General features: G+C 39.6%; 2 protein-coding genes and 1 long non-coding RNA gene across 7 annotated transcripts in view; 1 reads left to right on the top strand and 2 right to left on the bottom strand.

Annotated features, from left to right (window-relative positions):
- Window positions 1–16687, bottom strand: part of LOC100118634 (dedicator of cytokinesis protein 3) — an 85648-nt gene that overhangs the window by 63908 nt on the left and 5053 nt on the right. For all 5 annotated transcript variants that reach the window (XM_032595965.1, XM_016988848.3, XM_008213988.4 and 2 more), the window contains exons 2-4: window positions 1420–1503; window positions 461–654; window positions 99–247 (exon numbers count right to left, since the gene is read on the bottom strand). In XM_032595965.1, coding sequence (XP_032451856.1) covers window positions 99–247; window positions 461–654; window positions 1420–1503 — 427 coding nt within the window. The remainder of the gene's footprint in view (window positions 1–98; window positions 248–460; window positions 655–1419; window positions 1504–16687) is intronic.
- LOC107981940 lies at window positions 5662–6550 on the bottom strand. Its single transcript, XM_016988851.3, has 3 exons — window positions 6332–6550; window positions 6081–6206; window positions 5662–5809 (listed from the first exon to the last, which is right to left on the bottom strand). Exons 1-3 carry the CDS (start codon window positions 6467–6469, stop codon window positions 5765–5767), a joined length of 309 nt encoding a protein of 102 aa, XP_016844340.1. The 5' UTR covers window positions 6470–6550; the 3' UTR covers window positions 5662–5764.
- Window positions 6761–7669, top strand: LOC107981941. The gene is made up of 3 exons (XR_001729618.2): window positions 6761–7149; window positions 7283–7407; window positions 7551–7669. It is a non-coding gene; the product is annotated as an uncharacterized LOC107981941 (long non-coding RNA).

The following is a 16687-nucleotide window of genomic DNA, read 5'->3' as shown; positions in this document are numbered from 1 at the left end:
GCAGAGAAAGAGAATTCAATACGTGCAACCAGCATGATTTCGCATTGTTCAGCGCTAAATTGTAGAGAATTCCTCATTCATAATTTATCGTTACTCACCGATTGCCCCAGTCGACCTTGTTGATGATCTGCAGCTTGAGCTCGCGCGTCTGATCGGTGGTGAGAGTCCCGGCGAGGAGCTGTCTGCGCCATTCCAGCAGCTCGCACATCACCTTTCTCAGTGTGTTGAACTTGTAGGTTTCCCGATCCTGCAAAGAACAATGAGCGAATTGCTCTCTGTATTGATTGGCTATATCTAGGTTTGCAACAAAGGGCTATTGACATCGTTTGAAACTGCATACGTTCATAGTGATTTCGAGAATGTGATTAGAACGACAGACGAGTTTTTTAGTCGATTCGAAAGGCAGAAATGGCATTGATTCTATAAATAATAATACGAATGTAATGTAAAATGTACGAACCACGTAGAGTCTTTTCCAAATGCCGCCCCATTCTCGCAAAACTAAGGTGACTTCTCGAACAACAGGGTCTTCCAGTGGGATGACCGATTCGAAGAGCCCTTCGTTTTCGATCTTGCATGATTTCAGATGCACGTAGGAACTTGGAAATATTCCCTTTACAGCTCGATTCTTTATGGAGAAACCCCTGTACCATCCTGGAATCAATAAATATTTATACGAGTGTTTTCTTGCTCTTCTCATCGAAATTGTTCGCAACCGTAGTCATGGCTTTTCTCGGAAAAAGAAAATTTGGTTTGTAAATCGATTTCCTGAATCTTTACCAATGCAACATTTTTACAACACATTGGTTCGCGATTACGAGTAAAAGCAATCTTTTCGAAACGGATGTTCGGTTAGATAATTTAGCGGAGATGCAACTTTTCTCAGAAACGACATTCCAGTTGGATAACCGTTGCGTTTAGCAGATAGAACGAGTTATGCGTAGCATTAATCATTCGAAAATAATTTAGAGAGGGTATTTTTAATCTAGGAAACTTTTTATAATCATTTGCGGTGAATCATAGGTTGAAATTATTTTTTAGACTCGCGATATCGTCCCGCAAGGTCAGGTGAGTGACTAAATTTTTAAATGCCACAGTTTACGATGTGCACGCGTATCGGTTTTGTACTCTCTAGCTTGCGTACTCTCTAGCACTTATTATTCCGGAAACTAACGGCATTACAGTGCTCAGATGTGCTCACAGCTGCGCTAGTAAAAAGCTAGATTTATGCATCTACATTATCATCGCAATCGAAGGAAGTATTTTTAAATTCTATTCAGCGGTGAACATATTTCAATATCTTTACAACACTGCATATATTTTTATGATATTTTTATTTTTTGATGCCGCTAATATTTCATAAGAGATTCCTCTTATATTACAAAACTAGAAAAATTAAATAAATAAATAACACCATACCTGCACACTCTTCCAGGATCTGTAGGGTTTCGCCGATTTCGAGCGGCAGACCGTAGCGCGTGTCGCCTCGCCAGTTGTAAACGGCTGCAACAAAAAGAGAAGAGAGGGTGGCATGAAAAAGAGGCAATTTACCTTGAGACTAAATTTGTATTCCCATAAGGACTACTACTAGACGCCGGCTTCGTTATTGCCGAGGGAGTGCACGAGTCTCTCGTTCTCAGTATCGGAATAATTTTTAATCGCGTTCTTTCATTTAGGAGAATTAAGCTTTCGGCGGGACGCTTTGTGTAAATCATTTGCGAACCGAGAGGGTAATTAGAAAAAAACTCTACTTAGTTAGCATTTTTGCTTCGTTAGTTTCGACTGGCTTCAACTTCGTTTTGAATTTAATCAGGGAATTGGGAAAATTGATTTCACTCGATCATTTTTTTTTTAACAAGATAACAAACCGATTCCTCCGTACATCCGGTTTATCACCTTGGTATAATTACATTCTTCACGCTCGTTTGCTAGAAGTTCTGTTATCTCAAAAAGAACTTGACTGCGAAGCAGCGCAAATTTCATTTTCCTCTTTCACTTCTTCGCACGGTGATAAATCAAACTTATGCTAATTACCGGCTCATTCAATTTCAGCCCGACGTTTAACTGGCAAGTCTTTTAATTAATTCAATCAGTCTCGCGCTGCGCAAGGCAAGTCGTTTCATATAATTTTTCTGAAGTTTCATGCAAACGTTGCGTAGATCGATCGTTTACATTAGATTAAAATAAATACCAATTACCGTTCACACAAATAGTGAATGTCACGGTTGAATGAGCTTAATGCTCTCATAGCCGGTACATACACTGCCCATAATCTCATTACGAAGGATACATCAACCAGCATAGCCATAGTCCCTGATAATTGAACTCGCATTCAATACATTATAGCCAGTATATAGCCTTGGTAATGAATGCGGCTATCGTCGAGTGCAACAACCGATGAAATTAATTATTCAATAATGCCCAGCTCTCAATTCTAATCGCCCGCACGCATTCACAACAAACAACCTCGAATTATACGCAATGTCAAAAAAATATAAGATCTACCCAAATAATCTCATCGGACGCGTACGTTGACAAGTTCAAGCAACGCCTCGTAGTCTCCTCGCTCGACACCCGCAAAAATCCGCAGCTGCCGCTGCGCACACCGTCATCAGTCAGAATCCGCCAGAAAAAGACACACCAGCTGTGTTCGAAGCAAAAGCTCTTCTCCTCGCCGAGAGAAAAAGAGGCACCGGAACGTACACACATAGCCGCGCGACAATGCGCGTATGATTATACGTACTTCCGGCCGGAGCTCTCGCGCGTCTACGCGAGATGGATCTCAATGAATCGCGCCGCCGTCGTGCGTGTGTGTGTGTGAGCGAGTGTGACGGCAGCTCATCCCAAATTCGTTTGCAGTAGAGAGAGAGAGAGAGAGAGAGAGAGAGAGAGAGAGAGAGAGAGAGAGAGAGAGAGAGAGAGAGCGGAGACACACTCGTTGAAACGCCACATCCTGCCTCGTGATTCTTGCGCCCAACGGAAAACACGTGTCCCCGTCTGATGCGCGGGTTGCAGTGCGATGAGTGTATGTGTATGTGCGTACGTGAATGTAGCCGTCTTGGTGTTCTTTGATGCCGGAGATTATGTGGTGCTACTACTGGAGCCTGAGTCAACATTAATTCTCGTGGACGCGATGTTTACAATTCTGGCTTTTTGGTGGTATGTATAGAGAGGCAACGGATATTCTCTGGCTTGTCGAAACGCACTGGTCTTGTCGGCTCGGAGTTAATGAGTCGGTTTCACAGTAACAAACGTTTTTCTACATAGCTTTGTGCAAAAAAGTGTTGCAAGTTATATTTAACTGGATAACTCTATTCCCTCACGCAATAAATATTGCAATGCACAAGCATGTTTAATTGAGAACACTTGTCACAATTATGGCTTTACAGTGTGTACAACACTCTCCGTCTATTGTACTAACAAGAGTGAGAATCTTACGTGTTTTTCACCGGACAATGGAGCTAACGCGCGGATAAACCTTTGATGTGATAACGCTACTTTACGTTTCGCGCACAATGTTGTACACACGACTACGACGTCACGCTCCACTGCCTATTTCGCCTTTATCAAGATATGCCTGAGATAATAATGTCCGATATGACAACCGCTAAAAACTCTGCTTACGAAATATATTTATTATAATTACATTACGTCGGACATCGAATTAGCGTCAAAGCGCATGACGAGAATCTCAGGCGACAATAAAACGTGCATAGCAAACGCGCTAGCGCGTTTATGATTAGACTGATCGGAACACAAATCAGGCACATCCTGGTTGAACCAGAAACGGTATATTACAGGAGTCACTTTCCATGCGTTGCCTTTGCTTTTTGAAGATGCGATGCTTCCGGTGGATTTAACGACTTCTGATCATTGAGCAGTTATTACTATTCATTTTGTACTTTATATTTTCATGTTATATCGCACAGTCTTCCTTTTAGATAAAATTAGACCTTTCAAAGACTCAAAGTTTAGCTAAGCAGACTGAATTAAGAAATAATGTGGATTAAGTTAATAAGGGTTACATTTCTGCACGTCATACACGACTCTCAAACAGTTCTCAACACAGAGTAAGCATATATTCATAATATAAATGAGATTCCTGACATACGCAAACCCATGACACGCGTCAAAGCGCATTACGTCCTCCGACTCTGCAAAGAAAGTCAGATGAATTAATGCCTAACAGTGTTGTCCCCCGCACACGTGCGCATATAACACACACGACATCGTATTGTACAAGATAATAACGCTATACACGACGCGTCTCACGGAAGCTCGAATAGATTTTCTACTCGGCTGGCGTCGACAGATTTTTCGCGACGACGTGCTGCACGTGCACAGCGAAGCGTTGGCTGCACCGCTAATGGCAGTCGTCGTAGTCGCTAATGGCTCGCTCGCGGCGAGAGAAGAGTGTCAATGCACCTATACGCACGGCTACTCGGCCGGTCGTCACGACAGTGAACGCGAAGCGGAGGTCGAACGCTACGTTTCTCCTCGCGTTTTCCAACTTTTTTCCTCCTCGTTTCCAGGACGTGCTATTGGAACGTTTCTATTTTACCGAGTGTGTAGTGGTCGGGTGGGAAAAACTTGGCGATATACGTGAGCGGGTTTTTAAAAACAGGGGGATGGGGTGAAAGACTAGAGAATTTCTATATGCTGCTGATGTTGCTAGAGATATTCTCTCCTTTTTGCTGTCGTTGCATCAGTCGGAAATGCAATGTGTTCGATGATAATTTAAAAGAAAAGCTATCGTTCTGTGTGAGTCTGTTGTATTCAATTATATACTTTTGCAGTAATTGGCATGACACATCAAATTTAATGAACAGAATTAATCATAAAATATCCATTTCGATATAAATTTTAAGAATAAATATTTTTTAAATGCTTTCTTTATACGAATTGAAAATCAGAGCACGACTCAGTTCCTGGTAAACAGCCAGCGGTCAAGAGTTTTACCTTTTATGCCGCTTCTCGAAAAAACTAACAAGTGACCGAATTACCTGATACCATTTAGTGTTTATATTTAGCCTGATTGTATTTTAAAATCCAAGGCGTTTGAGCTATAAATGTCATATGTCCCAAAAGCAGTTGTAGCATGAGGCCTTTTTTATACTATTCAAATTTTTTTTATTAAAATTTTGTATATTCATGTTTATTCTTGTTAAATAATGCGCTGTAAGTAAGTATTCAAGCTTACTTACCAACATAGTATCACAAATCTCGTATCTCATGATTCACATTCTCATTTGCGAGAACCACCCCCGCGCAAATCAATATCGCATCGAATGTAATACCAGCCTTGTGCTGCCAGCGTAGACGTGCGCATATCTTCTGTCGAATCGAGTCATCCCTGTTTACGTCCGTTCTTGCTGTACCCACTCGGTTAGTTGCTTGCTTACATTACCCGGGATGCATCATTTAAAATTGTGCTTAAGATCTTATACGTTCGACTTTTTGAATTTTCTACCATGTAAGAAAATTCATCAAAGATAAGAGAGAAATTCTTACTCTTTCTGTCTAGAGAAGCATATGAAAGCAGTAAAGACATGTCTTGATGCTTTTTTTGAGCTCTGCTGTCCTATAAGCCTGTACCATCACATATTCGAAATTTATTTACACAATGGACGGTTATATAGTAAAGATAAGCATACAATAATGTTTTGATGTAATCATATAAAAATTTTATTCGGCATTAAAAAATTTAATTTACAGTATTTTGTTTTTATAAATTAAAGTTAGACTTAAAACTTAAAAATTTATATTAACCAGTGTAGCAGAACGACTTATGATCCTCAATCTGTTCACGCTGAAAATAAAACAAAAAATAAATATCTGTTATTGTACAACGATATTAAAACCGTCGTACACTGCCCGTTAATGATTACTTTGAATATTTGGAACGTCAGCCATGGCACTTCAAATATATTTTTTATGTGAGATACCATGGTCGGCGTTCAAAAGTGTCCCGTAATGGCCAGTCTATAATATAGCAATTTTATTATAAAGAAACTAATTTTTTTGCTGTATGTCGTATATTTTTTTGAAAATAAATAAAAAAACAATCTATCAGATCTTACCAGACATTCTTTGGTGGCTTTCCAAGATGATGCGTGTTTTTTGCAGTTCCATGCTGCTTGCATAATGCATAAAGAAGAGGTGTAAGCAAATGCATTGCGTGCATAAGCAAGTGCCTTGGACCAGTTCTGCAATTTCAATAACAGAATGTTCGAAAATTTTGGTAAATTATCAATACTAATATGGTCTTGTTAAATTCACGCACTGAAGTGGATAAGTTTGTACCATAAATTAAAGCTGAATGATTACTTACACTTTCTACCTCTCCATTTTCAGCTGTAGCTTCAACGGGATCTTTTGGTACTTCTGGAGCTTCGTCAGCACTGATCATTACGATTGTAAGACAAAGCAGACCAAATGAAACAATAGACGAGAATCGGAAAGACAACATCTTGATATGTTATGTTAGACGAATTTTATTACTGGAGTGACTAGTTGCTATAATCAAAGCACACACAATGAATGATGCACATGTCAAAACTCTGTGCTCTTATATACCCAAATTTCTTTTTTGTTGATAATAATTTACTGCCACACATCACCCTACTACGCATGCACAATCGCAAAAAAAAATCGTAATTTTGTCAAAGCACGATTTTTTTATTCGAAATTCATGTATAGTTTCATTCCGCATCGCAGCAGTAAATATTATGATTGTTATATGTTATACTTTGTGTTGTAAACTTTCCCGTAGATAATATGAAACACTAAATCGCTTCTTGGTGAATAAAAAAAACGTGCTATTGACAAGATTATGATTTTTGTTCGATTGTGCATGCGTAGTAGGGTGACGTGGAAGTAAAATATTAACAACAGAAAAGAAATTTGGGTATAAACGGGCAAAGAGTTTTAACATGTGCATTATTTATTGTGTGAGCTTTGATAAGTATAGTTACTCAGTAATAACAATCGCCCAACATAACATATCAAGATGCTATCTTCCCGATTCTCTTCTATTGCTGCATTTAGTATGCTTTGTCTTACAATCGTAATGATCAGTGCTGACGAAGCTCCAGAAGTACCAAAAGATCCTGTTGAAGCTACAGCTGAGCGAATGGAAAGAAGAAAAGCGTAAGTACAAATCATTCGATTATACATAGAATTTATTTTACAAACGTATTCAACATGTGCGAATTTGTGTAAACCATATTGTCATTTGTGATGTACACTAAAGTTTTCAAATATTTCCTAATTGAAATTGCAGAATTAGTTCAAGGCAGTGACTCATGCACGGAATGCATTTGCTTACACCTCTAGGCTATGTTTAATGCAAGCACTCTGGCACAACAAAAAACGCATAGGATCTTGGGAAGGTTTTAAAAATGTCTGGTAAGATACGAATAGTTTCTTCTTATTCATTTTCAAGAAATATACAATATTAGCAGAAATATTTAATTTCTTTACAACGAAGTAGTTGTGTACAATGTGTGCTCAATATCTTTGTAATCTGATGTTTAATTTATGATTTCCAGAAAGAAGAAATTGAGAGGCATAAATCGTTTTGTTACACCGGCTAGTACGTTATTTGTCAAAATATTATAGTAATGTTTCTTAGCGTTTAATAAAAGTTTTGATATCATATAAAAATCAATGTCACTTTAACCTTTTTTTTATAACCTTTTATTCTTCTTCAAAAATATCTAGAATATCCCTACGTATTTCACGATCAATATCCCGTTCATTTTTCAAGATCAAGTCCACGCACACACACCAGCATCCGAATTCATTTAGCTATACTCCATAGAATCACACACGAGTATACCAGCTATACCTATTCATACATCCATACATTTGCAGCAGCAGTCATAGGGTGCATTTTTCTTCCATCAGGGCTTTGTTTACGCCTCGCAATTCAATGCCACGCGGTGTATAGCGAGTCCGCTTCCTTTTTTCCCCAGAAACGCATTAATGCGTCGATTCGTATCCTATGTGCAACGCGCGCACTATTTCACCGCGGCGGCTCGTCGACCCCTGATTTCCTCCCCCTTTTTCATTCTGCCAGGCGGCTCTCTTCGTCATCCCTGCACCTCGACACCCCCGCCTCTCCGCGAGTAAGCGTAGGCGGCCTAGAGTGTGTGGATGCGTGTGGAGTAGCGGAGGAAATCGAGGATCCTAGAGGGTCATTTCGAGGACAATGGACCGCGCATTTTCAGCGGAATTTTTCAACGTCGCAGTGTGAGACCCAACGTAGATGGAGCTCGATTACTCCTTTCTTTTTATTTGTGGGGTTGGGCGCAGTACAGTCGTTTCGTATGACTGTATTGTGGGGACAACGACAAAGAGCGATCGGGCTTTTGTTACCCGCGGAATTTTAATTACGCGGTGTTTTGTGCAGGTGTTCGATTGGAAGGACACGAGAGCTTTCTCGAGTTTTGTTCGGTACATGAATAGAACGGCGAAATTGCCGAGATTCTCTTTTTGTTGTATAAAGATATAACTATGAATTTTTATAGTATGCTATCTCAATAAAACATGAAAAGAAGAGCGAAGAATACGCTTCCAAAACACAAGGATCAGTCCATCACTATTTTTACACCAGATAATGTCAAATAAACAACGTGCTTAGCGCAAGCAATTCATAAATATGGGTCGCGGTGGTATAGCCTTAAAAGTCCGCAAGTGCCAACATTATTCTTCTTGGCATCGCTACACTGAACCAATGTCTCACGAGAGAAACAAGAACGACGCGATCTCTCATGTCTCAAAATGAGAAGATGCCAATTTGGCATCGACGAAGAGTAGAGGACACAAAGAGCGCGCCTACTCGGCTGTACAGCCCGAGGCACGCCGTCCTCTATACTTACACGCCCTTATAGCTCGACGCCCGAAAACGTTTCGCACAATCTCTCCTCTGTTTCCCCCTCGGTGGTATGTTCCCCACTCGCAGTCCTGTGAAACCCCCCCCCCCGAGTTATTGATTCGATTCCCCGGGAAAACCTGGGAAAGTCCCTGACGCGAGCAGGAGACAACTTAAAGGGAGAGAGCTCTGCAGGGACTTTGGGACAGTATACGCGTGCGTCTGCGTCCCTTGCTTTTTATACTGTATATATGCTAACGGGAGAGCATGCGGAGTCGAAGTTACGGTCTTTATCGAGCTGTACCAGTGCGATGTGTCTGATTGCGGCATTTATCGCCCGTGGCGAATTCTGACTCGCGAGCTTTGATAAAGTTAACCGGGATTGTCGACCTTGTGGTTGGATTATTCGACATGTGTTTCTTGTGTCTTGGTGGTGCAATATATGATTAGCCTTGATTCGGGGGCTTTTTTCAGGTAGTCTTAAAACGTATTTTGATAACGCGATGCATAGTTGTATTTATCGAGGCTAATATTTTATATTTGTATATTTTACATTTTAAATTAGTATGGACATAGAAAAGACAGCGATCGGCATGATAAGTTCAAGCAGCAGTAAGGCAGTAGCAGTATAAAAGCAACAATAATATACAACAATTTTTCCGAAATTATAACAAATGATAAGAGTTTAGGCAATAAAAAACAAATGATAATCCATCCCAGCTCATTTGCATAAGCTGAATGGAAGCTCTAAACTGTCGTCGTCTAAGGGATACATCTCCAGCTGCGTGCGCCCTCGCGAAGATCACGAAGGATCATGAGAAAGACTCTTCGACAGTCAATATTATTTCCAAACTTCGTGTGTGCGCAAGACGAGGCAAAGGGAAGGATATACCCGTATTCGCTCGACGGAGTTTAATCGTGTTTTCCTTCAGACGAATTTATTCGGCATTACGACGCTCAGGAGGAGGTCGCTGCTGAATCTGCGCAAATCCTCACGGGGGATTTGAACCTGACTTTCCGCGCTAGGATTGAGAAGTCATTGAAATTGCAGGCTTTAAAGTTTTAGCTGAGGCAGAAGTTTCATTGTTTGCTCTAGTGCTCATAATGGTCCTATGTGTGGTGTATGAAAAGCTTGCTTTCACACCACTGATGAATATTGTATGTATGTGGCAGAGATGGGTACATTATTACTAAGGGTTTGGATTTTGACTCTGTTACGATTATTAGAGCTAAATTAAGTTTACAGTTTATATTTAAGAGATTTTTTGATTGAATATATTATACTGCACATAAATCTTGTTTTTTTTACGTGTCTAGCAAGGAAAGCATTTTACGAAGGTAACCATTAAACTGAAAATGTTATACTTGCAATACTCATACGAAGCAGGAAGTGATACAATATTCTTAAAGACAATTTTAGTTTGAAACTGTGCAATAATAAAATTTAGATTTTATAGCTACAGCAAATAAAACATTTAATTTGTACATAGTGTGTACAACTCGTGGTTTAAGATTATAATGCAAAATGCGTAATAATTTTTATTGTAAGGACAATTGCACAAAGTTATTTTATAATACATGAAAAGAGAAAAATATTCCAATTTACATTTTTATAGCGTGTATCATCCATGATCTGCATTTTGGTCATTTTGAATCATAATCATAGATCAGCAATGGAAACTCGTAGTTATTAAATCAAGCATATGCAGTTGACATTTAACCTTATAAGTTATTTTTAATATCTTTATTTTTTACTATTATTTTATTCTTTAAAAATATCAGTATGCATGTGGATGCCAGTACATTTATGAATACAAGTCTTTTAACTTTGTAATTTATTCTTTAATCAGCAGATTATTATCATCGATGATTCATCTGTCTGGACCCCCTATAAATACAATGAATGGAAGGATACGCTTCATAAATGCTATCTAGAACCCCATGAAATATAATGTATTCACATATTAAATTACTTTTTAGTACCGCCATCAACAACTTTTGTTTATAATTCTATCATAACCAATAACAGTTAGTTTTCTACGCATCGGTCAGTTTCATGCGGTTGAAAAAAGCTGTCACATCAAATGCTTAATAAATTAATCATCAATAAGTAAGTGCACGTGTGCTTGCAAGGACTCGACGCGTTTCATGTCGTTGGCCAATTTCCCGAATGAAACGCAACACTCTATAATAGGCAGACGATCTCAAAGCGTCGATTTTTGCGCGCATGTCCACCACACATGCATTATACATACATGCCACGAGCGCGTGCAGTTAAAAGTATGGTAACGACATCGGATCGAGCAAACGCCTGCGTCACATACGGGCAAGCGTGCATTTTATGCTTCCGAAGCTCGCGTCGCGCAGACAATGCAAAGCGCCAGTCCTGAGGCGATCAGCGACGACGACAGAAAATAACCGCGAATAAAGCTGTGTAAACAATTCAATTGTTTTCCATTTCAAGTTCCATTCGCTGCGCGCACTGTAGTAGACTATAATTTCATTAACTTATTAAATGGAATATAAATACTTGATTGATATTTTTAATATTTGTTGTCTATCACGGAAATATATCAAACTTTACAATATATGATTCATTTCGCGCTCATATAAATTTCAAAATTGCCGCAGTTTCATCGCCAACTTCCTTTTAAAATTTTAAGGTTATGTCTCGAGAATAGAATAGTCTCGAGAGTAGAATGTCTCTAGAATATTATAAATACACAAATTATAATTTGATATGTATTATATTACATTTTTAATATTAGAATCAATTTTAGAAATCAAAAACAAATCAAAAAATTCTAACGATACTTTTGACGCATGCGCACTACATGAGCCAATCTTATTGACGCATTCTTGGCTTCACTTCATCCGGTCATGACTTTTTTATATAGGGAGGGATGTAGACCCGATTATTCGATCAGTCACACACAAGGTGCATTTTAATCCTAAATCAACAGGTTTTCACATAGTGTTATTTGAACAGAATTGCTATTTAATTATCATGATTCAAGTAAATATGTATAAACCTCGCTCATGATCGTTTTGGCTTGGTAAATAAATAATACTAATTAGTGTACTGCTTGCTTTCATATACATAATTTGAATAAAACATCAAACGTTTGAGGTAGGTAACCTATCAAAAAATATTTGTGAAATAATATTTTTAAAATTATTTTTCTAACATATATTCAGATGATATAAAAGTTCGTGAGTTGGAAACTCAGCATTACAAAATGATTTATTATGAAAAATTTATTGAACTATAAAAAAATACTATTCAATTTTTTCCGAATCAAAACGATAATATTTTAGCTACAGCAATGACACCAATAGGTTCTACTGATGCGTAGCTAAACCAAAAAACTAGACCATAATACTGAGGATTATAACGGAAGCTTAAAAATATCCCCGTTGATATCATGAGGGAATCCGCAGCAGAGTATACTATGCGACAATATAAAGTCCCTGCGAAAAAAGGTATTAAAAAGGATTACTCCGAGCGAAAGGCTGTTAAAATAGTTTCATTATTGAACTATTTCTCTTTTTTCCCATTCATCAGCTTGGACAATCCCAAATACAAAATGTTTCCCTCAACTATAAAACCCTATGTCACGACAATTAAACAACCACAGAGTAGTTAAGCTCTCAGAGAAAAATCTCATGCCGCAATTACATCGAAGTTCTCCACTCCAAAGCTCCTCTACTACTACACTACGAGATAAAAAGGGCACGCGCAAAGCTCACAAGAGTAGCTTTTAAAAGGACTCTTCTGTCTCTGCTGGGAAAAAATAACCGTCTCTCTCCCCATCTCGCAAAAAAACCAACAATTAAAAAGCAAAAACTACATTAAAAACGAGAGATCGAGAGAGCCTCACTCAGACAAAAGCAGCAGCGGTAGCAAAAGCGAGCACCCGCTTTTGTCGGGTATCTCCATCGCGCTCGCACTCGAGAGAACGGGGCGCGACGCGCATCAATTTTCATCCCCTAGGCGCGTATGGCGCGCCGCCCCCGTCTAGAAGGGAGAGCCAGAGTTTCATTAAGAGCTGCTGCTGCTGCTCAGCTCATTCCGCGTATACGTATATACATATACATATGCAGCGTACACAGAGCTAGGGCGAGCGTTGTGTGGTGGTGGTGGTGGTGTATAATTCGCGAGGAAATTTCTACTCGCTCTTTGCGGGCTATACGCGTAGGTATAGTTTGTGCGCGCGTGGATGGTGCCTCCTTGGCGGTTCTTTTTTTGCGACGGGGTGTGCGTGTAAGGGGCGTCGTCGAGGAGATAGTGCATCGTGCGGTCGTCGAGCTAGACACATTATTGGGTGAGTGGTGGATGGGATTTTTTGTCTGATTCCACGGCGTTTACGATCTTTCTCGGGGGTCTTCAGTCCTCGCTTGGACTGACCTCGAGAAAAGTGGATTTTGTTATAAAATATTCAAGTGATAATAGAGGCTTTATACGTACGGTATTTTGTGTATATATGGGCTCGAAAATAAGAGTCAAGGAGAGAGACAGAAAAAATACAGAGTAGACGGGCACGAGGGGTGGGAAATATAGAAGAGAGAGAGAGAGAGAGAGAGAGAGAGAGAGAGAGAAAGAGGTCAAATTATATAGTAGAGAACTATAAGATTGCACGTTTTTGACGAAACGGAGTGGTATGAGCAGCTGCTACGCTGCAGGCTCAGTACATTTTATAGTCAATATTTCCACGGCTATTCTGTCGTATTAATTTTACTGCCTTTACATCGGTCTACATTTGAATGCATAATTGACGGTATCAAAAATTTACACGTCAATATAACCAACATTTTATTCTCCAATTATGCAACGGAAATCTAGCGCTTTCCTCGCAGTGTGAACCCCTAACTGCGACAGCAGTACCAACAACGACATAAAATATAAACGCGATTATAATGCTCAAGTAGTTTTCTAAAGAACAAGCGGGCTATTCACATTGCGACTCTCTCTGCATATACCCCGGCGCAGAAACACTGTTCAAAGTATACAAGGATTATACTGCGCATCTGTCAAAACTTCAAGTCCTATATATTTTCCACAGCGCAGTGGTATTGTGTACGTTTGTTATACTCGAACTTTGTGTTCAACGGACTTTTGCAAACTAGCCAGAGTTTCCACCGGTGACAAATTATTACTCAACTGCGTTAAAAGAAGTATACCATCCCTAGTAGAAAATTAACGGTTGAAATTCGTTAAAAAGTTAAGTTTAATTGGCCAGTTTTATCAAATCTTAATGTAAAAAAATAAATTAAAATATTGCTAATATTTTAGTTGGGCATATCTATAATACCACATCAGTATTATTATTAAGTTAAAAATTGTTTTTCACTTTTTGGCATTAAAACGTATATATGTCTTATTACGAATATTTAGATTTTTTACGATTGTAACGCATTTTTCTTCAATTTTTGGATTGTAACAGTCATTTGACAAATTTCAAGCAAAAGTTTCGTTTTATCCTGAGTTAATGCGTGAAAATAGCAGAATATACGCTTCACTTTTATCGCGTAACAAAGCTCCCTCGAACAGTTGAAAGACATCACTGTCTACCTTAAGGATCTCCGCACTGGCTCTGCACGAGATGACGCAGGAAGATAACACCACGCGCTACTCTCTCAGTCTGCGTAGGAGCACTTGCACTTCAGCGCAAGAAGGGGCTTCTAATTAAGGGTCATTTATATTTCACGAGATCTTCTTTTCTCTCGCTCGTAATATGAAAGGATTTCTCGATTAACCCATGGGATCTCGCCAGATATCTCCTCGGAGAAACTTTATGAGCTTCGGAGAGAAACCTACTGTTGAATTTCCGAATTAGCCTGATGAACTTTTTTACAGCATCTTTTTCTTTAAAAACTAGAGCATTCAAGTTTATAGTAAGTCGAGTCGTTTACGAACTATATCACTTTTACAACAGTTCATCCAACTTTCCCGTGACAGGTGCGTAAAACCGAGGACTTACGTCGAATTCCACTCGTAACAAAGCGTCGAAAAGCACCTGCCAAACTGCAATTAAATCTCGGGACAATTTCCTGCACACTATACAAGGAAACGCATCCAAACAACACAATACCAGAGCGTAACGTCCACTCGGAGAGGTCTAGACCATCTAGACTAAAAGGGTCGAGCAATATTTCCTCCGAACAAACACAACGCGGCTGAGACATGCGTTCAAATATCCGTCGTCGAGGCCACTGCGGCCTCGTAAAAGACCCGCAAGCAAACGCCGCCAATAATAATCGCGGCCATAAAGCGCGCGAGGGATGATGAGGAGAATTTTCAAAGGCCAGGAGAGAGAGAGAGAAAGTTTAATCAAGCTCTCCATTTTCCAAGCGTACGCAATTATCGAACGTATGTATGTGTATGTGTGGGTATATTCACTCGCCGAATTTGTACGACCTGCGCACGCGAGTCCTCCGACTGTGTATATGGATATGGATATGTATACACGTCGGGCGTAGGTGTTTACGCAGGCACACATCCGTCGACGCAGAGGTCGAAGCGTCGCAATTATGGTCGATGAATGGTTGGTATGTGACTTGGCTATCGATAAGCTATATATTGTGTGGAGCTTTTTTTCGAAGGTGACGCGCGCGCGCGCGGTTGGTTTCCTTTTTACGTTAGCGCGTGTACGGGGAGGACGTGTGCTCGGGAACTTTGATTTTTTTTACTTAGTTGCAGCTGACTTTTAACATATTTGTAGGTAATGAATCAAATTTAAATGATAGAAGAAATAGCATCTGTTTCCATATGCATGAGTTTTGAGTAATTACGTTAGCCTATACACGAAAATTGCATAGCTATGTTTACGATGCGTCTTATTCAGGAAATAATCACCCTAATGCAAGGCAAACAAGTTTGATGGATCGTTCGGCGACTACAGGAAACCCGATAGAAAGCGATTACGGAAATAATGGCTATATTATTATTGATACTATACATACGTACACTTACAAACTTCCAAGAGTTTTTCAACTACAACTATAAAATTAAGATGATTTCACCTTATGAATCATAACGATAACAAAGCGCGATTGCAACTTTTTAATAATTTTAACAAGTTGCAGTTATCAATGGCTCACAACAGCAGGAACTGCACGCACAGCCAGAAATTATTATTGTACTTCCTACATATCTTCCTGCTCCGCCAGTTTTGATTAATTTGTCAACGCCTCTGACGTCAATCTTCATTCTGAAAATCGTACCACAGTATCATCCATACTATACATTCTTTTCAATGTAAAACTCGCGCGTTCATCGAGTCGAGAAATGAAAAAATCATCCCTCAATTTCGGATCCAATATATCGAGTCGCTGCAGGTTCGATGAAAGGAAATATAGAGAGAAACGCGCATCATATTCGAAACTTAAACAGCAATATCGAGCAACGCGATGTGCTGCTGTAGCTCATTCTTATCGAGCCGGTTGCCAAAGCTTATCGACTATACATGTATAGGTATACGTGTGTGCGGCAACGAGTTGTCAGCGCTCGCACATTCGCGTACTCTTTTCACTGCGAAAATCGTTCACGCTTATCGTTGCGCAGCGGCTTTTACCCCTCACTTACATCGGCGCGCTTCGCGCTCGCGGCTGAATAACTCCTGCTTTTCTGAAATTCGGAATTCGAGCTTCGAAAGCGTCACAATACGTCATTTTGTAAGAGTTGCCGAGCAAAATCAACAAAATACGATAAAGAAAAGCAGCTCGATCGAAGCTGTTTACCCAACAAACTCCGGACTTCAGGAAGATCTCCAGCAGCCGGGTATAATTGAAAAGTTCATCCTAACTGTTCCC

Source organism: Nasonia vitripennis, chromosome 1 (genome assembly GCF_009193385.2).
Source record: "Nasonia vitripennis strain AsymCx chromosome 1, Nvit_psr_1.1, whole genome shotgun sequence".
Lineage (NCBI taxonomy): Eukaryota > Metazoa > Arthropoda > Insecta > Hymenoptera > Pteromalidae > Nasonia > Nasonia vitripennis.
Note: the sequence above shows the minus strand (reverse complement) of the source record. Positions and strands in the feature narration are given on the sequence as shown.

Excerpts from the sequence above, each read along its gene's own strand:
- LOC107981940 (XM_016988851.3), bottom strand. The coding sequence starts at position 6,469 with ATGTTGTCTTTCCGATTCTCGTCTATTGTTTCATTTGGTCTGCTTTGT. Across the intron at positions 6,207-6,331 it reads AAAATGGAGAGGTAGAAAGT|AACTGGTCCAAGGCACTTGC; the intron begins GTAAGTAATCAT and ends TTGAAATTGCAG. Across the intron at positions 5,810-6,080 it reads AAGCCACCAAAGAATGTCTG|CGTGAACAGATTGAGGATCA; the intron begins GTAAGATCTGAT and ends TTTTATTTTCAG.